Raw genomic sequence first — 25255 nt, forward strand, 5'->3', positions numbered from 1 at the left:
AAACAAAGCAGTGTATATAGTAATAATAGAACAGGAGATGATATAACGATACTAGTGCTTTTGTTGTAGACCCTAGGCAATCAGACAGTCTGATCGGGTTTCATGAATGTTGGAGAAAAAAACACTGCTTTTGTAGTGTCTACAGGATTTTTGTGGTTTTATTAAGTGACTTACTTTTTGACTAATCATGACTCATATGCCAAATCGACATTGATAATTTTTCTAAGTTTCAGCATATGGGATGGAATGTTTAGGTTGTTCTTAAATTCAGTCTTGAGGCGTAGTTGTTCATCTGAAGTGATTGAGTTTCAAACTTAGCTAAAATAATGAGGAGGGATTAAGATTACAATAAATGAAACACAACAGACAGTTAAAGATGCTACAAGCTTGCCTTTGCCCAAGAGAGCTTAAAACTGTTTTAGTAAACAATGGCTTGCACATGCACTTCTTTGAACTAGATGCCCACGGGCAACATGTCCAGCCCGCCAGCTGTCAAAAGGACTAGGAGTTGCATATGACACCTTGTCTCATTGAGGCAAACATTTATTCCGAATAAAAAATGATTGCAAAAAGTTACAATTTAAGTTATTTATAGTAACAACAAAGGGAAGTTAATCTTTAAAAAAATCTAAGTCCACACAAAAATCCGTACCAGCAGAGATATGTCAAAATACACCTAAAAATTAGATGTAACATGCATATTGTACTACAGAAAAGTGGTCTTGATTTTTCCCTACGACCAGTAATAAAAAAGTTACAATATAAGCTACTTATAGTAACAACAAAGGCAAGTAATTCTAGGTTCTTGCACATGACACTCCGACTCATGATGATGAACAACTGTGCCAAGTTACATCAAAATCCCTCCATACATGAAATAGAAATGCTTTGGACAAACTCATTCTTGTATCTGACTTTTGACCTTTAAGTGTGACCTTGACCTTAGACCTAGTGTTCTGGTTCTTGCGCATGACACTTAGTCACATGGTTGTGAACATTTGTGCCAAGTTACATCAAAATCCCTCCATGCATGAAGAAGAAATGCTCCGGACAAAGCTATAATTGAATTTAACGTTTGACCTCCAAATGTGACCTTGACCTTTGAGATAGGAACCTGCGCTTTGCGCATGACACTCCGACTCACTGAGGTTAACATTAATGCCAAATATAAACGAGATTGCTCCATGCATGTCAAAGTTATGGTCCGGACAAACAAATCCGGACGCACGCACGCACGTACGCACATACACCGAACAGCCATTTGGACAACTATGTCTTCGCTTCCGCAAGCGGGCTCGACAAAAAATCTATAACGCGGCTATACATAGATGGTTCTCATCCTGGTGATTTTACCTCCTTTAGACGATCCTACTTACATTTTTAGATCAAAATTACTGGTAGGTTGGTTTGTACTGTGGCAAATATCTACGGACGCTATTACAGCTTCTTTTTGTATTCAATTTTCGTTTTTCTTTTACATTACCGGTAGTAACACAATTTATATCAATATCTAAATAGAAGAAAATCCGTAGGGACGTGGTAATTCTTTATTTGAAATAACTGATCTAAAATTATTAGTTATCATAGCCTCTGCAACTTGTTATTTCAAAATAATAAACACAAAGTGTCGTACAATTTTACAAGTAAACACGGAATGTTGATACTATTAGGTCTAAAATTATACAATTGGTGAAAACATGTAAATATGGTTATAATAATAGTAATAACATCTCAATAACATGTATCACAGAGACAATTAACCAAAATTAACTATTATATATGACTGGATGTGTGGCCATGTGTTTCTTCTGAAATGATATACAATTCAGGTTGATCTTCTAAAAAATAATGAACTTTTTACAAAAATCATTTATCACCTTTGCATTATTTTGTCAGTAATGTGGCTAACTTCACGTGTGACATAATTCTTTCAAACATGCTCAACACAATCAATTAAATATATACAAAGATCCTTTGGAAGCAAAGAACACAGTCAAGCAACATACAAGTAGACTCTGTTTAATTGAGTCTCTTCTTGAGAGGTAATGAAATGTGTAAACCCCCTCACGCCTCCTAGTACCGGCTGAAGCGGAGATCTATCATAGTAAAATTGAATGCTCTCTATGATAACAAAGGACCACACAATTTACCAACACGGAGATTCTTTTTACAGACGTGACACGGCACATAATAATATGTGAAAGGATCCTCTGAAAGCAATGAGACACAGCTGGAGAGACATAGAGACAAATCTCTCTACGTAGCAAATTCCCACTGCACTGCGCGATTACCCAAAGGATGTAGTTTATAAATAAATTTGCTATATATTCTGTATAAAATTAACAATCCTCTGAGAGCTGTAACACATAGCCAGGCTCATTTAAAAAAAAATACTAGTTTTATGTTCTTAAATGGCCTATAAACTACAAAAAGGCAACAATAACATTAGGGTCATGTATCTTCTAAGTGATGTGTTTGTCTGATAGGTCAACACTATGGAATATTTTCCAAACTGACAGCTAAAATGTGTGTAATAAGGTTTGTTTATATTTTTATAAATGCAAAAAATCGCCTTTAAGATGCTACCAAAATGTCAAGTATAAGTCTATTATGAAATAAATACAGGAACTGGCTTACATAAAACATGAAAGTACCACTTTAACTGGACAAATTGAGGATGTTTTCTTTTCATCATTATCTGAAACCCGGAAGTGCTGCTTGATTACATATTTAGTACTATTGTCAAACGTTCAGCGCAAATAACAAATGTAACTATTAATAATCTGTAATTTGTTTGCACGTTTGGTGAATTGCATGCAATTGATACATTTCAAATGTTCCATGTCTTGGTATGTATCGTCAACCTTTTCATTGAAAGGTCCACGTTTAAGTCATTAAAGATTCATATTTAGGATTTCCTGCAAACTTATTGTAACAAATGGGGCATAAACTGTAAATGTTGATAAAACAGTCGTTATTTGTTATTTCGTAATTTATGACATACGTTGCACTCACAAAAGCCAGTCACAAATACTCTGCGCCTATGGGTGTTGAGAATAAAAACTAAACACAAGCTAAGTACGCAGCTAAACCACATGAATCGCAACACCACCATTAACGAAAACAGTTAAAACATTATCTCTGTGCGCAATCGCAAAACATCATTTGTTTATTTTGCGACAATTAGTGTTTGAAAACTAACGTTAGATTACTTAGATTTCATTACATAACATATTGTTCCTTCGGTTATACTGTTGAACAATTTATTTATTTCCTTTTTCGGAAACGAGTTCAATCGTTAATAATACCTAATATATTCGGCTTTCCTGTTTGCAGTTTCTTTTGATAACATTCTAAATTGGTTTCGAAATTCCCTTTCAGTTTCTTTGGTCTTCGTGAAGGTCATTTTTGTAGAATCTAGTTTACCCCTTTTGAGGTTGTAGAGATAAAGCAGCCGATTCAGCGGACGGATGTCTTGTTGCTAGGCATTGCCATAATGTTGATGCTGTTACAAACCTTGGCTATGGGTCAATTTTTACATCATCTTAAAGCTTGAACTTTTAGTTAATTTTTCGTAATACTCGTACATTTCTTCTCTTTCATGCTTTATTCTCAATACGGCGATCCAGTAATTAAGGCAACACTCTATCAAATTTGGTAGTGTTCCTTTCAGAACCGCTTCCTTAAGAATGAATTTTGTGAAGTTCTTTTTTAAATGTTCAAAGTCAAACTCGCCAAGACACTTAAGAACTCTTGTTATTCGCCAGTGGTTATGTTCAGATCTAAAATGAAAAGAAAGTATGGTATTATATTGGATATACTTACATGATGTAAACATAATTTAACAAGTGGTCCGTCACAAAGATGTATTTGTATAGATACAATTTGCTGTACTCGTTCATAAAATGTTATGTAATAACCGTTGATTCGTATGGTGATATATTAACAAGACAATTTCTCACCATTCTAAAACGCTATATGCATAAAATCTTTGGCAGATAAAACAAAAATTGCATAGTGATGAAGTGTTAACGTCAACAGAAGAAATCTCAGCTGAAAAGTTCCACAAATATACCACATATATTTGCAGTTACTAGTATTATAAATGTGAGCCAACGTTACGCATGTACATCAAAATATCGACAATATGACATTTCGTTAGATTTCCATATCAAATAAAAGTCCTGCAATTCAAGTTACAGTACATAGCGATTAATTTGTTGGTAAGAAATTCTAAAAGCAGAAAATAAGATATTCCTCCCTCTGTTTGGTGCATAACAACACTTCTACGCACAGAAGCAAATCAACTTTGTCTTGTTCTGTTTAAAACTTTTGATTTTTCCCCAACTTCAACTCATTGTAATTTTGTACAAAGGAAAAATTATCTGGTTTTTAGAGTGTGTAAACCGAGTACGAAACAAAACATACAAAAATTGGATCAGGAGGTTAAAAAACAACTATCCGCCCCTAAAAAACCCACACCCGTATAGCACTGCACCTGGTACGCACATGATATTTATTTCTTGAGGGATAAACTAAAACAGATTTATTCTAAAGTATGTAAGTTCGATGTAAGGGGATACACGTTGCAACTGCCTCACGGCACAAACAATTATAATGTAAGCCTTTAAACAACAAGGACAAACTTCAAACAGGAAAGAAAGGAAGTTATACATGTCAGTCGGGATGGCTTTATTAAGGGATCAAACAAGTCTTAGTAACATATGCTCTGTATTATTTGTTGTACGCACAGTTTCATTGATATTCGAACGCTCCTTGTAATATAGATTTCGTCAATGTTATGATAGATTTTAAAGTATTTCATTCACCTGTTAAGGTGTTCAAATCTTTCCTTCCAGTTTTAAGCTCTTACAATCGTACCGTCCTCCTCATTCTTTAGCTTCATTCCATAAAAATCTAGCATCATCTTATAGGATGTTAGAAGCCTCCTCATTGCATCTTCAGAAAGTTTGAGTCTCTGTATATAAAAATATAGGGATGTAATACTGTATTGTTTATAAAATGGAGCAAACATAGAACCAAGAATGTGTTATAATAAGATTCAATGTGTATGCCATTTTCAGCAATATTAAAGATAAAGCCTGGAGCATGGTTTGTACAGGTGAAAGGGACATAACTCATTCAGGTTTGCTGGATTAGGTTACTGATAAAATATACTGCTGCATGTACAGATACGTTTTACTCAAGTAAAAGTTTTACTACATTTCGCAAGATACATTTATATTCATTTGAGATAGGAGTTAACTATCTTATCATGTAAATTTGAAGTTACATTTATAAATGGCTTGATAGACTTAAAGTAACACAAAGTTTTATATTCACCGCACCTTGTGACTCTCTTATTTGACACAAATAATCGATACTGCCATCAGCATTCCCAGTTGTAAATTTAATCATTTTAAATGTTTTGCTTATTTTTGTTTACTAATACATATAAATTATATATCTAATGATAAAGCGGTATCTACAACCATAACACATTTATACTCGATATGATAGATGTTTTAACTTAAATATAATAGATGAAAAGTAATTATTATGCGATCTTCGTGAGTTTGTTACAATACTTGTAGTTGGTAGAAGGTCTTTACATATTCTCAAAAATATTGACTTTTTTTGACACTTACGAAAGGGTATATGTCGCTAACTGAACTCAGATTAGGTGTACTTTGTACTTTGAAAATGTATGAAAAACAGTATAACAATTCAATTTGAAATATTACCTGCATTTCATGTGGTTGCAGTTCTTGGGCTTCTCTGTTACAACTTTTCCTTCTGACCGGAAACAACCTGATATGAATATATCGAATAACCCCCCCCCCCCCCCCCCCCCCCCCCCCCCCCCCCCCAAAAACAGTGAGTACAGCCTTGTATTATTGAACTCCATACATTGAGAGTAAATACATTTTTACCAATTGTCGTTTTAGTTAAACATACAAGAAAACAACAAACTGAGATCTGTTGATACAAAACGAAACTATGCAGACATAAATGTAACACCATGGATGTGTAGTTTCACAAAGGCACGTGTATAGGGTAAACCTTTTTGACATCAAAGACTAAACAATCAAATGTAGCGTCTAACTATCTTTAAAATCTTGTTTCATCAATTTACAATTCATATGATAATTGATTTCTGATATCTGTTATGAAATATTGTAGCAATACCAATGCGGTTGTACAAGCTTTTTCTTAACAATATCTAATTGAATCTTTTCTTTATCGCAGATGAATAAGATGACTAATTCATTTGTCTTTATCTTAAATGTACTCTTCGTGCTATTATATGACTGTATGAATGTTCATAATATCATTTTGTTTGGAAAAAGTTTAGCGCCATCAAACCCCGCTTTGGAAGATATCTGAGAGATAATAACAACAATAAAAGTGAACAAATTAGCAACGTTTAAAACTATTACCTTTTCTATAATATTACTATTCAATATGAAGGCAAACAAAATAACGGTGATATAAAATGGATATACCTAACCACTGCATACATTTGCGATTCCCTCTAGTTTAGTGAAGTCACCCCACCATTGTTCATGTATAGTGTCGATGTAGTCACCTGTTTTAATGAAAACGCATCGTAATAATTTGCTATTTAATTTGGAGTCAAAAAGTGATCCCGGATGTGTTTTAGACACACATAGTTATATGTAGTCAAATGTTACGAACTATTATGGGAACGTAGCTTTTTGTCCAAAATCATTCGACAAGAGCATAATAACACAGCAAGGGTCGGCTTTATTAACCTTATATCCAAATGTTTTGATATACTATCCAGAATTTTTTTATTCAAAATCATTCAATGTTAACTTTATTTCTTGTATTTTCCTTGTTGGGTTGGGTCGCACCAACACAATTACATGTCATATGGCGACTTTCCAGCTCTGATAGTGGAGAAAGACCCCATTGTCATTGGACTTTTCACTTTATATACCATTGTTCTATATAATATGCGATATACAAAACTGTTTAGATCTACACTGCTGCGTTTAGAAAAATGCAGTTTGCCCTTAGAAATAACGGGATAACCGGATAGCCTAAAATAAATGAAAACAAAGTGTGATATTCTTTGCAACATTGACCATGTTCATTAGAAAATACAGGGCAAACTATACAATCAGTTAAATTTGTTAGCTATAATTTTGTAGATATGTTTTCTATTTTCTTAAGAAATTACATGATTCATCCTGCATACTGTAATTAAAATTGCTTATAATCTTCAAGTAGTTACCTTGAGGTTTTGAAGGAATTTCGTTCATAAAGAATTGATAGTTTTCATTCAGATCCAAGTTGTCTTCCTGGTCCTGAAAAGGATATGATACCGTTTCAACGTTTGATATATCTTTATTGTGATTCTTCTAAGAGGATCGTTAATTTAATTGTGATGCCAGTTTATGAAAATAATGAGAATTACAGAACAGTGAATGTTATGCAAATAAATTAGTATGTAGTTTGTTCATAGAAGGTGCACTGAATGCTTCAAATGCCAGACTTTATGAAAGAAAGTCATATGATTTGAATATATATAATCTTTAAATCTAATTTAGACATATTATATATGATGAAACATCCTTATTCTGTAAATCTCATTAGCCTCCATCCTTGATCTTTAAGAATATTTTTGTTTTGTGTTATATGTTAAGTTTCCTTCGAAGGATGGTAAAATATTTTGTAATTTATGTATATGTACACAATATGTAAGTAATTAATAACATGAAGTTGCAAAACAGTAATACTCTATAATATCTTACTGGATATCCACTTCTGTATTCTTCCGTGTCTATATCAGCTTGCTTTTTCTGAAAAGAGAAACATCAATTAAAAATAAAAAAAATCTAAAGTAACTGCTGCTTACATCAGGTTTGAAGAAACTATGACAGTGACTCTGCCTTACCACTTCAGTAAAGTTTTAAAATACTTTTAAGTATTAATGTCACACCGACGCATTTATAGGTAATATAGCGACTTTCCAGCTTTTGATGTTTGAGGAAGACCCCAGGTGCGCCTCCGTGCATAATTTCATCACGGATTGGAATCTTGGTAGAGCCATCGACCTTCCGTAAGCCAGCTTGATGGCTTCCTCATACAAAGAATTCAACGCCTTAAGTTATGCTCGAACTCACATCGGTGAGGGGCAAGTGATTCAAAGTTAACGACCTTAACATCTCTGCCACAGAGGCCCTGTCAGGTAAATCTAACATTTAATTATCGGGACATAGAATGGATATTTAATATAACACGGTAAATATAAGCATTTAGTTACAGTACTACCTCGAGTATATAATATCGTTATTATTAATTATCTGTACTCATAATATAATTTTTTTGAAACGTGTGTTCTTCTGTCGTTGTTCTTAAATTATAATATGTATATATAGTATTTTCGTAACTATGTAAATTATTTGAGTAGAAATAAGAACGATTACTCTTTAGAAATATGATAACGTAAATAGTTGTGTTATTCTATTCAAGAAATTCCTTGAAACAGTATTCAAGAACACAGCTCTCTTTCAAGTGTGACTTTGTCTCAGTGTTGTCATTATTTCTGACATTTTAAGAAATGTACAAGAAAGACTTCCGCTATTGTCGGTGATGGTCGGTTGGTTGGTGGGTTTGCGGGGGAGGGGAAAAGGAGAGTTTCACATTCATTATTCCCTATGAACAGACTCGATGAAACTGAGTCTGCCATTATTTTTTTCTGTCTTTCAAACGGATTTTCTTACATATTTTATTTATATACTGGTGACGGGAGTGGGAAATTTTAATGTAAATACATAAAAAAAGAAATGCCTTCGTCCTTAAAATATAATCGATAGCTGATCATTTTTTTTTTAGAAAACCATGCATTTTAAAAGTGTACAAAGAAAACAAATTACATGTCTCAAACGTATAAGCAATTCAGGGGACGTAAAAATATCTTTGCATAACTTTAAAAGAAATGATGTTTAGATTTAAGGAAAATTTACACTAAATTAATGTTCTTAACTTACCCTAGTAAGTGTTTCATCATACATTTTTTTCATCATTGTTTCGTCACACGTACTATATCCATGAAAGGAAGGAACACTATACGAAGTATCAACATTTTTGGCTGTTTCAATGTCCAGTTTAATATGCTGCACATAACCTATAACAAAATTTTCAAATTTAGGTTTAAGTCATAAAAAATAAATCATATTTAGGATCATGAAAATTCATTTACTGTATATTGCATTCTTTAATATATCATTTGACTGTCCGTCGTGAGTTTTGTAAGTATCTTTAATGTTGTCTGTTACATTTTTTTGTGTAACACTCTAACAAAAGAATAAAAAAAAAAATGGAAATTTGTATCGTATTCACATTATGGCTGTATAAGCTGTTTTCGTTGTTTTTGAAATATAACAGCGAAATATATTTTGCAAATTCATAAAGAAAATTGTCGCTTCTACAACGAGCATTAAAAAGACAATATATTTGTTTTATAAGCACAAAAATAATAGCTTTCATCCGTGAACATCAGATTGTCACTTGTGAAAATGTTACACCTGGCTTTCAATCGGTTAAATATATTTCTACCATACTCTGCAAATCTTTCTCGAATGTACGAGAAATCGCCACGTAAGACACCACTATTTACAAAAAATGGGCAGTCATTCAAATTACTATACAATACATTATATACATTGGTTCATACAAATATTCTTTCATTTGTTCTTAACAAGTTGATATATTTAATATATATAATATAAGGAACACATTTCTGTAAAGTGAAAATTACCAAACAAATGTAAGAGTGCAACTATCAAACACAGTACATAAGCCTTATGATTCATATTGAAGCTAAAATAATTCAATCTTCTTTATCATCTTTAGATATTGTCATATGATGCTAATAATCTGCATAATATCTACAACTTTGTTTGCTTTTGTTGGGTTTAACGTCACACTGACACAATTATGGGTCATATTGCAACTGTCTAGCTTTTCATGGTAGAAGAAGATCCAATGCGCCCTAAATCAGTCACGGGCGGGTACCTGGATAGAACCATCGACCTTCCAAAATCCTGTTCAATCCTTTCTCCCATCAAATTGTTTTACACTTCAAGCGAGATTTCAAACTCACATAGGTGAGGGGCAAGTGATTCAAAGTCAGTGATCCTAACTACTTGGCCACAACGACGGTCCCCTATATTTTCACTGACCGCTTCGGACGCGGGTGGTTGTGGGTTCGCCTCGTGGCCGCGTTATACCAAAGACATTAAAGATGGAACTAGTACCTTCTTCATTTGGTTAGTCCGGTATCAGTATCATGTGACTGGGTAGGGTATCACGTCACCTTCTACGACGTGATGTTCTAGGAAAATGATTTGTTGTAATTACTAAACAGTAAACTAAACTGAAGAATAATGTAGTGACCAGATAGACCTATGAAGAGCAAAAGTAGATATACATGAATAAAGAATGTTACCTTCATTCATGCTTAACTTCATACTCCATGCTTTTAAATTTGTATTTTCTTCTTTGTATTTCTTCACCTAAAATATAAAAAAATAAATATTTTCCATTGCTTATTTATATACATAATTTGAGGTAGGTTTGTAGCGCATCTAAGGTAATAGCTGGATAGAAAAGAACACAACTTTGTAGTGTAAATCCCTTTTCAAGGAACAAAACAGCGATAATTTTCTTATTTCTGAAAGCAACATATAAGTAAGCGTAGTAACTGTTTAGTTGTCTATTTTCACATTTAATGATCATAATTGCGAGGAAAAATAACTGGAAAAAATATTTTGGAATATTCTGATGTCGAAAGTTCTATTTTAGTGTTTCTTACATATGTGATTTCTTCATAGATAAATTCCGTAAGAATGTCTGGAAAACAATTCACTTCTAGAAACAAGGGAAGTAACACTTACGGTTTTAACATGAAGTCAAATGACCAGTAGAATAGCCAGAAATTAGAACGAGGAAAGATAAATTATTAAATTTGCAACCCTTGCATCTTCATAGCAAATGGTTTTATATTTGTTATATATATAGAATTATTTTATCGTGTCACGCATATTAATATGGCATTGTATTATCGTTCCGTTTTATTACATATACGAACTATACTGAAGTCGCGTCCTTGGACACGTCTGTACAGGTCGCAAACTAATTCTTAAACAAATGGATAAATAAACATATTTAGATAAATTTTGTCCCTGTACATGATATATTTTTCTGGAGAACATATCATTCTGAATTTAAATTCTACATTTAATCATTATAAACAGTTATCTGTCTACATACACGTAGCTATGCATTAGTGTTGCAAGCGTTGTATAACTGAAGACAATTAACATTACATTGAAAATGTAGCAACTGTAAGTAGTAAATACAATATTTAAGAAGACCCCTGGAGGCACAATATGTAACAAACCAGAAGACCAGTTTAACCGGGGTAATGAAAAGTTCAACACCCATCATCTTAAAACCGAAAGGAGGTATTGTTTCATCTAAAAAAAGATCTGGTATTGGTCTCATAAACCTTAGGATGTTTTCCGCCACTGTTTTTTTTTTCAGTCTATCGGAGAACTTTGAAATTTAAATTGTTAAACAAGCAATTAGAGACGTTGCTGTTTTGTTTTGAAAATTTATTGAGCAGGATACAAAATATAATTTCATAAATTTTGATGAGTCTTGTGAAGTCTTGTGAAGTTGTTCGTTTTAGAACTATATGAATTATCCGGTAGACGCAAATGACTCCTCGAACTATTGGAAAATATCAAAGAGAAAGAAGAATTTTCAGGCGTTTTTATTTTAATGCTGATAACTGGTCGATACATTTGTTTCATTTTTATCCACACATATACACTGATTTGTTGTATGTTGCTTTTCAAATGTTGACAGTTTCATATTAACCTTATGAGCCTGCAGTAACCGCATAAAGCTCAAGTTTTGCACACCAGGTTGATATTAGTCAAACAAGTACATACACTGACGAGATATGAAAACGCAACAAACATAATGCTTGGATATATTTTGTACTACAAAATGCATCACCTTGAAATGTTCAACACACACATCTCGATACTCTATACTCATTGTTTTCAAATTTCATCAGCACTACAGACCGCAAAATTAACACAGTGGGTTTAGAGTACGGAGATGTGTTAAACATTTCAAGGTGATTCTTTTTGTTGTACAAAATATATTCAAGCATATGTTTGTTGCGTTTTCATATCTCGTCAGTGTAGTGATACGATTAAACAAGAACAAATGTTGAAGTTAAACAAATAACAGCAATAAACTGATACATATAATTATTAGTTACATTATTGAATATGGATTACGTCTAGTGCTGCTAATTTGACTTCCACCTTTTCAAGCATAAACAACGGGCATTTTATGCAAGACTTTAGGTGTTGTTCCACTATATGACTGCAAAACATATACATTTACTTGCCTCCTCTTCAATTATCTTTTTGTCTTCTTGGAGAGTTTCTACTTCTTTACTGAGATTCTCTACCTCTTTACTAATTTCCTTTTTTGCTTTCATGGAGAGTTTTCACTTCTTTATGGAGATTATCAATTATTTCTACCATTTCCTCAGAGTCCTTCTTCTGTAGTACTTCCCAAAAGATCACGAAAACATAAGTAATCACGTGCTTTGCTTTCACAATAGGCTTCCAGACGAACGTTTGAAACAGTTGGTACACTTTTCAGCTCTTGTCAATGTTTAGCAATCAGTCTTCATTATGTAAATAGAGATATTGCATTGTTTCAAATGTATGAATACAAAATATTTGCAACCTGTCAGGTAAAACCTTAAAAGACAATGCAACTTTAGTGTATGTTTACGTACAGAGTATATTAACTGTAGATCTAGCTTTTATTGCATTTTACAGTCTTGGTTAAGCGCGTATTTAATTGCGCCTGTTTTTATATTCTATTCTATTCTATTCCTTTAAATCGGACAGAAACGTTAATGCACTTAAATTGTCTACAATGAAAATAATTCTGAAGCAAGTTACGAAGCTGTATTACATACATGTACATCTTTCAGATCCTGCTATGCTTTATCTTCTAATGCTTGTAATTCAATGTACTCCTCGGTATCCTCATCACAGGTAGATTTATCTAATGCTATAGTTTTTTGCTTCTTCTCCAATGAGTCTTTTACAAGGGATTTATATTCAGTTGGTTTAAACTCCAAACCTTTTTTTTCTGTAGACTTGTTAAAAAATAAAAATAAACTATCATGTCTTAAAGAAATAACTATTATACTGAACTCGGAGAAAACTAACACTTATTTGACATCACTTATTAAAACATTTTTAAATTGTTTGAAAACATTTCACTGAAAAACAACTTACCCTTATATTCATGGTTCATTAAAGGTTTTTCAGCTATTAACAGCAGGTCTCACGTGGTGCATAGCTATTTTCGAATTCTGGTTGTCACAACAACACAAATGACCATATTTTGGTAAAATAACTTAATATGCTGGTTTACAGTTTTGCATGAATGCTAGAAAAACAATGATAATCCCGCATGTTGTACTGCTTATATTGCAGTATCTGTATTATGTCACAAATACAAGTTTTTCTTAGAATATTATATTATTTATATTCTCATGTGATAATATTCCGCATCGGTATAAGGTGTAATATTTTGTATAAATAGTGAACACGTAACATTTGAAATACATATACATTTAAGGTAGTGTATGAAATATTAAATGTAATGTTAGTTTTGTAGGATCTATATTCCAATTATGGGCTGATATAGGCAATATGATATACTCAATAGCCCAGTGATTTTGATACATATAGGCATGCTGCATCTTATTATGAATAGCCGCCAGTCTGCCGGGTTAGATTACTGAGTGTCGGGAACTAGTTAATGGTATTTGGATAATGCCAGCTGCTTATCCGCTATCTTCTTGGAAGTACACACGGAAAACACTTGTGTCCATAGATTATTCTAGCATGTGTGAGCACAAATAGTAAATATGAAAACAACCATCATCAGCTTTTTGGGGACTGGTATAGCTCACAACATATTGTTGTGTATGCGCTGAACTTTTAAATGAATTTTTCTTAAATTTGCTATGCACTTTTATCATGATGTACTTACTTAAATGATATGTGTTGATAAGATATTAATAAACTATCAAACATCTGACGTATTTGTGTCTTAAAAAGCAATCAAAGAACGTCAAATGTAATTGAAAATGGTTCTACATTTATTAAAGATCTTCTAATAAATTATGAGACAAGCATTTCACAATCATAATATTTCACTGACCGCAAATCAAAATGTCATTTACCATGATAGGGTTTGCCTATACATAAAGAGAACTTACACTAGTACCACTGATCTTTTCAAACATTTCTTGCAAACATTTGCTCTGACTTTTACATTGATGATCAGCATCAATAGCGTTGTGTATCTCAGCATCAATTTCTTTTGCCTCTAAAACCTTGGCTACGATTTGTTTGTATTCTTCCGGTTGGTATTTTATTACAAAGTCGTTCTCTTCTAGCTAAAATGATAATAAGTTTCAATATATCTACTCTATTATCTGGAACGATTTACCTTTTAATACCTTTGTTATTCAATACGACTTTTGTAATCTGCACGACGAAAATATTTCTTTTCAATTTGATTAGACTACCCTGATGCAATCTAACGCTCTATACTTGGAAATAAAAACCACCATTTCCGCTAAGACCTGTTTACATTCACTCTGCAATTGAATTTAAAACGGACATATCTAATATGTTTTCCATGAATTTCATAATTCACATTATGCAATATTTTTCTGTATATATAATATTCATTTGTTTATTTTGTCATTAGTATAATATTTGCTTCCCGCATGACGGCTGCATGATAATTGATTTCAAAAGTGTTTATTCATAACTTTCTTTCAAATGTGTATGCTGTTCATACCAGTTTTAAAACGAAAAATTACCCTTTAAGCTGTAGTAGTCTTGGATTATTTGTTTGGGTTTAACACTATTTATGTAACGGCGGGCAGTTAACCTAACCAGTATTTTTGGATTCTGTACCAGTACAAACCTGTGCTCCGCAAGTAAATGCCAACTTGCCCACATGAAACAGAGGTGGAGGACGTAACATTTCAGACAAATATGTCTTTAATCAAATCGTCACGAAAAACATACGTCTCGCCCGGGGATCAAACTCACGACTCCGCGATCCGTAGATATGTGTTCTCCCTACTGAGTTAAACAGGTTGGCGTAGTAGTCTTAGGAAAGATTTTCTGTTGTAATTATTATTCACCATATCAATTGATGACATGATAATTCAACCGCTAAATGAACCAGATACTTTCAAATTGTCAAGAGTACGCTATAATTGTTTTTTATGTCAGATATCTTTTAGTTCAACATTTCATCGATTTCTCTTCATTAGTTTATAAAAAGGATATCAAACTGCTTTATGACATGAAAGAGACTGACATTATGCCATTTCTGAACGACAAGATACGAGTGCCAATATTACTGCATAACTGCAGAGTTATAAGATTAAATCAAATGAAATATCTTACATCCTGTAATTCTTGTATGGCCTCTTTATAGTATTCTGTGTCGGATATGCCGAGACATTTTAAAAGTTTTCTCGCCCCTTCTAGCACCAGCTTTGTTTTTTCCTCCACCATTTGGTTTTTCGAAGAATGCATCACTTCATTTCTGGAGGTTATCACCTGCAAAAACAAAGGCCTTGTTCATCCTGGTAATTCAGACTTACATAATATTAATTACTGGTTCATAGATTCTTTTGTCTCTAAATTTTTGTAATTATATTTAATTTGTGTATATTTCAATTTCTAGGAGCTTAATGCCGATGGGAAGTACTTAATCTACCGTTATGCTTCAGTGTACAAGTGCTTGCATTACATGGTGAAAATATTTCTTACAGAATCTACTCACCATCCGGAATAAATATTTCACAACTTCTCATTATTTTGATTACTTTTGATATATCAAGATCGTCTAAATTTTGATATCTCTTTGTAGTTTCTCCCTTTTCAACAAACATGTACAAGGTTGCAACCTTCCAAATTAATTTGTTTCCACCATATTGATTAATTACATCAGAACTGTCCATGCTTTCCAAGTTTGACTGGGACAAATCAGTCTGGGCTTGCATAAGTGTCCATTGATATTTAAGTATTCTTCTGTCTGCGTGTTTTTTGACAAAACTATCCATCAGTTCTCTGCATTTTTCATGCTCACATTGCCATCTTATTTTACCTTTCTTCTGCGTCTTTAATTGCATGATACTATTTAAACGTAGGCAACAGAAAAATTGTTCCAATGTTTCTTTGGGAATGTCTTTTATATAATCACCGAGTTTTTCGACTACACATTTGCACAATGCATCCCTTGTTGTGTTAAGTGCAAATACACCCTTTAACCAGTTTTGGAACTCTTTGTTGTAAATATCAATTGGCATTTTGATATCAAGCTGAAAAGTAAATATGGCATGTTTGTTAACTAAAAAAAAAGGAAATCCACAGCACTGACAAACCTATGTAAAAACAAGGATAAATATCCAACAGGAAATGCAACGTTTCAAAACAGAAGCCTCCCGAAACTGCAACCTAAAGCACGCGGATGTGCACATGACCGACTAACACACATGTACGCAAGCGCAGAAGCACGCGCACACGCACGCGCACACACATCCACACACGCACACGCACACACCCACACACAAGGTTATTCCCGCCAGGTGAATCCCTAACACACAGTTGCAAAACACAGCGCAAGTTGTGTATGTCACTAAATGCTCTTGTAAATTGATATAAAAAGAAAACCTTTAGAACCAAAAACTCGTGTTTTCATTGCCTTTGCAGTAGACAGACCCACAAGGAAAACAATATAAAGCAATATCACGGCTGGTGCAAACATAATGATTTCTAGTCTTGATTACCTAAATGATAAATATTTACGCACTTTCAAATGCATTGTCTGGTACAATAATCATTATAGAGAAAACAAAACATTTTTGTTTAAATGGTAATCAATTAACGTCGCTATCAATACAATAATGAAAAAAGTCACATAAATCAAATTTATCTTGCCTGTCTCTTTGTATATAATAATTATAAAGATATGGTAAATTAATTTTAACGTAAACGTGCAATTATCTGAATACAACATAACTGTGTAAACTCAAATCATTATGTTATATCCATATACTGGCGAACTTTTTCAAAATCTCAACGTGTGATACTATGTACCTTATGTTAATATTAAGCTAATGCACATTACATTAACTGCACTCGATACATGTAGTGCCGAATGAAAACATTTTGAAAAAATGTTGATAACGGCCGCCTTGATTAGGTTCTCTGACCCAAGGGCAAAGTAACTGACTGATGGTCTGAAAAAAGAAGAAGTAACTTAATATAACAAGATCGCTGAAAAGCATATCACTGAACCAATCTTTAACACCTCATAGATTTAGTACTACAGATCAGTCATTGACACAAATAATACTCCTACATTGTATTTATCCATGCACCTGCATGACACCAGTTCAAGGGAAAAGTGAGCTAAATGTATGGTCAAAACTTTGGTGATAGGTCATTTCATCTAAATGTCAATTTGTAAGGTAAATATTGGACAGATCTTTTCTTGTTTTATATATGATAATTATGTAATATGCTACATACAACATTACTTTTAAATTTGAGCTTAAATAGTGGTTCTGACTTTATTTATTAGACTTTAACAATATTCAGGTGTCATATAATATGCATGTATTTGACAACTACTTCACAGTCAAGAAATTCTTCACACAATGATCCAATTATAATTGGGTATTAAACATATATCAATAGCTTGATATGTTATGAGGACTGATCTAGACAGACTATATGGGAATTAGATAAAATATAAATTTAGAAATGCTTGAACAAAAAAGTTTAAAAATATACAAGTTATTAACTAGTATTATATTCAGTCTTCAATGTTATTAATTAACAACCAACATCAAGTTTTTAATTGTTTTTCATAATTTAAAATCTAACTTAAAGGTACTATCTTTACGGCTCAGACCAAAGTGTGAATATCAATGATTTTGAATAGCGGTGTGGGTTCGAAATCCCGCTCGGGTTAAGTTTTTTAAAAGTCAAAGTGGAAAAGTCATCTACTTGGTTTATTAAAGGCTAGGTGGTTCTACCGAGGTGCCACCTATGCCTGAAATGATATTTGATGCTAAATGGTTTAGTAATACCGATGTAATGAAAATATTACAGCAGACAGGCTTGTGCTGGGATTCTTTGAAAAATGATAATTATTGCGTACATTTTTAACCAAAAATTGAATAGTGTTTAATTATAATACCTATTGGTTCGTTTTCATTGATAATTTGATATTAATACGACAATATCTGTGCTAAAATAGTTCATGTTGCGGTAGAAATAGTGACATCGTAACCAGAACTGTTACCGTGGCGACCTTAGTATTTACCTTTCAAATTTACATGGTTTTGACACTAGCATGTTTAAGCAACACAGTTTTACTTTTTCCCTATATTTCAAATGATAATGCAAGCACACGTGATTTTCCATCACAATTCCAGATGAAGTGTTCAAAATATTTTAAGCTTTGATAATTGTTTGAATGAATGGAAATTAATGATAGATGTTACTTCTTTTGAAAGTAAGACTTTTTGAAGCTCAGAGAAATGGGAAAAATAAATCTATTCAATACATTTTAACGGCAAGATTCGAGATATTGTAAAAAAAGTTACTTCTGTCATGATCACTTACATTTTAAACGTATGACGGGGTGCAATGTTGATATTCTGCTCAAATATTAACCCTAATATTTCATTTAGGTCATAAACGAAATGACAGTAAAGCTGCCAAAACCCGAAGTAAAAGAAAATAAGTTACCATGAAAACATGAGCTCTGTGACATATACAGTTTTAGCTTATTTGCATATATTTTAATACAATCATCAGCAATGCAGACTTCTAAAGATAAGAATAAAATCGAAATGAGCTGAAAATTCTTAAATTTCTATATTTTCTTCTTTTAGCATGAAATACCTTTAGAGGGGCATGTACTTTAAACCTGTTTACAGTTTTACTTGAAGGGACAGGGACAAAACATGAGTGCTTAGCAGCTGAAACATTTAATGGCATGAAGTATGATGAACATCTGCAGTTCAATAAATATAATCTGTCCTTATGAAAAGGTATACTACATTTTTAAGCTTTGAATAAGACAATTATTGTGTGTACTACAATCGGAAAATAGTAAACTAGAAATAAAAAACATAAACAAGAAATCGTAAATAATACCCTAAATTACTTTTATGCGGGCTATTTCCTATCACATTGTATAGATTTTCCTGAATCAATTATAATATTGTAATCTATTCCTTGAAAATGGAGTCTCTTAATACCTTACACTGCCAAAAAGAAGCATATTACCGATTATTTCCTTGCTTATCTATAACCGTGATATGTGATGGATTTTAAAAAAACGTGTATACATTTGTGTGAATGTGTAAAGTAGTATGTAATTAAAGCTGTATGTAATTATATGCGTTTTTTAAATAGTCTGCTAAACGAATTAAGTAAAAGCATAGGTTTAACAAGTCTATAACAAGCGAATATGTCTAAATATGCAATATTCTGAAAGGGCTTGGTTCACTAATGTATGAAAATGGCACCGAATTTTTCCATATTATACATTAAACTTATTTACATTGATACATATGTGTTCGTAACAAGAAAAACACAATGCTTCATATATAAGTAATAAACTTAGAAAATAATGTGTTTTTGTGTTTATAATTACTCCAACATGCTCCACTTTCCAAAAAAATGTAAATTTTCCCATGAAATTGAGACTTTATTTTGATTTCCCCCCTGGCGGCATCCTTTAACCAGTCTTAATACTTTAACCACTACTTCGTACTTTTAAAAACCAACAAAAGTGCAAAAAACATCGCTGGTGAGCAATGCCGCCATATTAAAAAACGAAAAATCGTCCGTCTTTGAGACACATTTTTATCCGAAATTACAAAAGCCTCGATTTCGGTAAAATAAGGGTTAAAGTTGACGTCACTTAATTAAATATTTGTTTTCATTAAATTTGTTTTTCAAGCAACAGCCATTGAGCTAGTGATAAAATCAAAAATATCGGACGAAGATTTTTAATTTTAAAACGTTTCAACATTTCTAGTGAAATATCACAAACCTAATGGGAATTAGCGAATTGTTCCCTTTGAAACCAACACGCCATTATCGGTGGATAAAATGTCTGAAACTGGGTAAGAGAATCATGCATTTAAATTGCTCTAAATATACGCGGACATTTAAAGTGCATGGCGGATTTAATAATTGTTATCAAGTGTAATTTCATTATAAATTTTTTTCGTAATTGGAGGCAAAACAAAATGGACAGACCGCTTCGTTTGTTGACTTATCGAAGATACAACTTTGCAGCGAAAAATAGCAGTGTGACATTTCGATTCGCTGTCTGCTGTCAAATACTTTTAATATCTTTCCTGTGTATTTGTAAGTTTTCATATGGCAGAATATACTTGTAGCCAAGACAGTCGGGCATCTAATGTTAAAAGGCCTACTTCTGTATGAAACTTTCTTTTCTAGAAATTATAAGAGGTAAATGAACTGATGAACAGGAATGGGGCTATTCCAGAAAATATCCCCCCAATGTGGAACCCGTTTTTTCAGAGAAATTAACCCCCCCCCACCCCCCATTCCTGGAGACATTTTACCCCACCCCTCTCCCCCCACCCGGTTGCCTGAAAATACCCCTCCCCTTCCTCCAATAGGATCCCAAATACTCCCCTCCCCTCCTCTGGGTTATTTCAGAAAATACCCCTTTCCCCCTTCCACACCCCGGTTACCCTCAATACCCCCTCCCACACCCCGGTTACCTCAAACACCCCTCCCCTTCCTCCCAATAGGACCCCTCCAAATACCCCCCTCCCTCTCTCAGGTTGTCCCCAAAAAAACTGCTTCCACAGGAGGGAGGGATATTTTCTTAAATTTGCCCATATTACATTGATATTGTACATTGTTTAAACTGTCACAGATGTGAACAAAAAAAAGTGGTGTTTTAAATTGTCACTTTTTGTTGTAATTATAGCAACTAAAATAGACTCCGAAAATTTTCTTAAAAAATCTACATGCAAATTACATAAAAACTACTTTTTTCATTCTCACTACTGCCATTATGGTAGACAGCATGCTGGTAGGCTACTAATAAATGAGAAATTCTTTTTTTTTATATTTTCCAGGGTAACCTCCAGCAGTAAGAAATATAAGTTTCACTGCAGTTTTGAGTGCTCAACAAGTTTTGACCCCATACTATGCTCAGCAAGTAGGGCCCTTGTATTTCTGTGTTTCCTCATACAGGTATAAGTTTTGAAGTTAGTGTTTACATTCATATCAGTGTCAATATCCTCAAATGCACTTTTTAAATATCATTTTAACTATGTAATTCCATATATCACTAAATTAAATTCCATAGTCTTCAAACATATCATGATCTTTTTGATAAAAGCTTCAGACTGCATTGCACATTTTCATTGGAATTTTTAGTGACACCTTTGCAGAAATTTGTCAAGTAAAATTATCTAAAGGAAGTTATGTTTTGTTAAGACTTGATATTACTAATTTCAGGGTTTTTTTTTCATGAACTTTCTGTAAATCCCTGAAATTGGGTTGAAAATATGCATTTGTTTTATTTAAAGATTTGCTAATATCATAAGCCTGTGAATTGAATTCAATTAAATTTTGATAAATACATGTTAATGTTAAGCAATATCTATAGAAAGGATGAACTGTTTGGTCATGTTGATTCACTCCATTTTTGATGGGAATTTAATACATTTCTTATAAACTGTTCTTGTTTTTGTATGAAAGTAGAGTACTGCTGTTGGAAGAGGAGCAAACAGTGTGGTATCTATGGTCCACCTCACTTCAAGCATTATGGCAATAGAGAAAGAATGTTTCTTTTACTTATGGACATTATAGTGGAAAAATAAGAAAAGTGTTGTAATAAGGTAAGAATCCCCAATAAATAAGGAAATATTTATTAAGCACAAGAATTTGATGTTAAATATTTAAATTTCCAGTGTTTTCATACACTTCAGTTTGGAAAGTCACTAGTTTCCAGTTTTATATATATAATGTGATCATTTTATCTAAATGAAAAATAATATCTCCACTGATAAACATTGAATTACAATTTGAATATTGCATACTTACACAACATACTTTATTAAGACTTAGGTGTGTTTGTAAGAAAATTTAACTGGTAGCTGGCATTTATTTGTTTTAATAAAGTGATGCTATGTTATATTAAGGACTCACTATTGCTACTTATAAGTTTTTTGTTTAAGAATTCATTGTTTAAATATACCCGTAATTTTAGGTATGGAATGTGGCTTGTTATGATGGGTCTACAAGAGGGGCTTGAAGTACAACCTATTGAGGCCCGCATACAGAATTCAGTCATGAACATATTTTTGGTAAATTTGGCTTGAGCCTCTTTAATCAATGTTTTTATTAATAATCAAGTATGGATAAAACTTGCTGCAGAGATCATTTTCTGTAAAGAGACCCTTTTCATTAAAATACCCCAGTTTTGTTTATGTTTGTGTTGTTAAACGTGTCTACATGTAGCTCACTGCAAGCAAGTTAATCAGAAAATAACATATTCTAATAAAGTAACTGTTTTTCTTAACCAGGTTAAAGAACTATTTGTTAAAATGAGATCAAAATCATGGCCATTACTTGATGTAGAATATGTGCGATGGTTGATTTTTTTCATGAAAAGAAGTTATTACTGTAATAAAATTCAAAAAGTTATTTAATGTAATTATGGGGTGGGATGTCTTTTGGAATGCTGTTGTTGGGATTGATGAAAAGCTTATGGGTTCTTTGTCTTAAATATTTGATACATTTATCGTTACAGAATGTCTTCTGCATGACCTGGTATAGATAGATTCTTGAAGGGTTTTAACTTCAACACAGGGACGGAGATTAAAATTTTTAGGCGGGGGTTGGAATGACAGGCAAATCACCAACCGTATTGCCATTCCTGACTGGATGCCAGTCTACAGTGGTACCTGTATAATGAAATAGCGCCCTTTTCAGCAACAGCAATGTATGCTCAAAGCCAGCAGTGTCAAGCCATTAAAATTGATAATTCAAGTCATTTAAATCGAAGAATGAATGGGGAAAAAAGTGTTAACATTTAAGTAATACAGAGAAAGAGCTCTGAAATTTTGAAATTTTTTGAAAAGTGTTTTTGATTTTTTGAGATGTACTAGACCCAAATTCCATATATTTGAAAAAGAAAAAATTTATACATAAGGGTTTTGTAAATATTGAAATTAAAAAATTTATGGTGTCAACAGTACTATGCATTTTTAAATATTGACTCACTATATCATGTAAGGCTGAACACAATATAAATGTGAAATTCCTCTAAATCACTGGAAGATTTTTCAACAAAAATTGTAATATATATGGTAGTAAGTACATTTTTTTCATTACGACAGTTGGATTATATAGATCTACGAAAATTTTCTGCTGTATTCAAATGCATGTATCTTTCTGTAGGCAGTATCATGTTTTTTTTCCCTTTTCATGAACAATTAATTTAACCCGGCTTGAAAACACAATATATGTATAATTTGTAAAACATACATTGGTTATTGTGGGAAAACATTTTGTTTTTGTATGTCTAATTATTATTATTGCCGTTAGTACCATCTAACTCTTTTATTATGATCAAGACATTTAATAAGGCAGTTTTCTTAAACTATTTTCTGTTGTTAAATGAGATTATGTAGTATTATGTTTACGGAATTAACTGCGTAACCATGGAAACATTTTTCTGTTGTTTTATTATGTCTTGAAAAAAAAAACTTTTTTTGAAGAACAATTTACAGAGGTGCATTTTTTTAAATTTTTACATTTAATGGTAAAAGCTGAAAGTGTTCTACAATAAGTTAGCAAAAACGTCATTGTTGTCTCATTGAAGCATATACTGCAACTCCATTGTAACCATAGCAACAGAAATATATTGTATTCTTTGTGAATAATGATCTTCACAAACAAATTACATATGTTATTTTTCTTAAAGAATGACCTAACTTGGTTTTATTCCATAAAAAACAGACATAGCAAATATTCTCATTTTTATCTCCGTTTCCATGGCAACCACATATTTTTTTGCCTCAAATTATAGGCGTTGCTTAGGGTTATATCTTAGCATATCTGAATGTTAATTATACGTTCTGATGTAATTGTTATAAGAGATTTTCGTGTTTCCATAAAGAAAATCAATCGGTTGCCATGGCAACAGCACAATTTCAAATGAATTAAAATATGAGATTTTGTATTCTGAGTTGTTGATCATTCATTATAATAATATTTCAACAACATTTGATGTTGTGCCATTTTCACCTATAAGTGAACCAAGCCCTTTGACATTACATTTAATTACAACAAAACTTGGAAGTAATTAAGTAAAAGGGTACTGCAATAATAATAATGATAATATTAATGATGATAATAATAATAATAAAATACAAGTAATAATAATAATAATAATAATAATAATAATAATTACATTATTGAAATAACTTACCTTCATGAATTAACGTTCCATGAACAAGATTATAAACAACCTTTACGTTTAACTTTTTTCTGCAGATACGTGTACTTTATCAAATAGTAATTCCGCTGACTTATATTTGTAAAGTAAAGAAAAACCTTTTGGATAATTGTATAATCATATTCTACCACACTTGAATAATGCATATCTTAAAAAAACAGAAGTCAATAACTTGTCAAGGGCAACTTCGTTAGGCCGACATTGTATAATTTTCTACACAAGGTCAAAACGAGGTGATCTAGTTTGAACAAAAATACTTCCTTGTTGTCGTGCACATTTCTGCATTTATTAACATGTATCAAAGTAACGAATATGAATATACATTTTATTTACAAGTGTACTAATTCTAAACTTTTTATTAAGCACATATTTAAGACTGTATTTATGTATAGGTAACAAAGCATATCCGATAACCATATAATGCACTGAATAAAATATAAATTACATTGAAATATGGAAAGCTGGGGCTGTCTTTGTGTGTTTCATTTGTTGTGTATGACGTACGTTTGTCTTCATTCATTATATTATGTAGACGTATATTTATATGCTA

The 25255-nt window shown here is 32.4% G+C and overlaps 2 protein-coding genes and 1 long non-coding RNA gene across 3 annotated transcripts; all 3 read right to left on the reverse strand.

Moving 5' to 3' along the window:
- Positions 1–1533: 1533 nt before the first annotated feature.
- LOC128550105 (uncharacterized) lies at positions 1534–5847 on the reverse strand. Its single transcript, XR_008368063.1, has 3 exons — positions 5745–5847; positions 4830–4978; positions 1534–3782 (listed from the first exon to the last, which is right to left on the reverse strand). It is a non-coding gene; the product is annotated as an uncharacterized LOC128550105 (long non-coding RNA).
- A 30-nt stretch (positions 5848–5877) lies between these two features.
- On the reverse strand, positions 5878–15730 carry LOC123535645 (opioid growth factor receptor-like protein 1). Its single transcript, XM_053528914.1, has 9 exons — positions 15573–15730; positions 14363–14542; positions 13046–13228; positions 12461–12745; positions 10481–10547; positions 9021–9157; positions 7782–7829; positions 7262–7334; positions 5878–6589 (listed from the first exon to the last, which is right to left on the reverse strand). Exons 4-9 carry the CDS (start codon positions 12551–12553, stop codon positions 6507–6509), a joined length of 501 nt encoding a protein of 166 aa, XP_053384889.1. The 5' UTR covers positions 12554–12745; positions 13046–13228; positions 14363–14542; positions 15573–15730; the 3' UTR covers positions 5878–6506.
- A 216-nt stretch (positions 15731–15946) lies between these two features.
- On the reverse strand, positions 15947–24913 carry LOC128550020 (uncharacterized). The gene is made up of 2 exons (XM_053527858.1): positions 24679–24913; positions 15947–16492 (listed from the first exon to the last, which is right to left on the reverse strand). The coding sequence occupies exons 1-2, from the start codon at positions 24682–24684 to the stop codon at positions 15947–15949; spliced, it is 552 nt and encodes a 183-aa protein (XP_053383833.1). The 5' UTR covers positions 24685–24913.
- Positions 24914–25255: the final 342 nt, after the last annotated feature.

The sequence above is a fragment of the Mercenaria mercenaria genome, chromosome 17 (genome assembly GCF_021730395.1).
Source record: "Mercenaria mercenaria strain notata chromosome 17, MADL_Memer_1, whole genome shotgun sequence".
Classification (NCBI taxonomy): domain Eukaryota; kingdom Metazoa; phylum Mollusca; class Bivalvia; order Venerida; family Veneridae; genus Mercenaria; species Mercenaria mercenaria.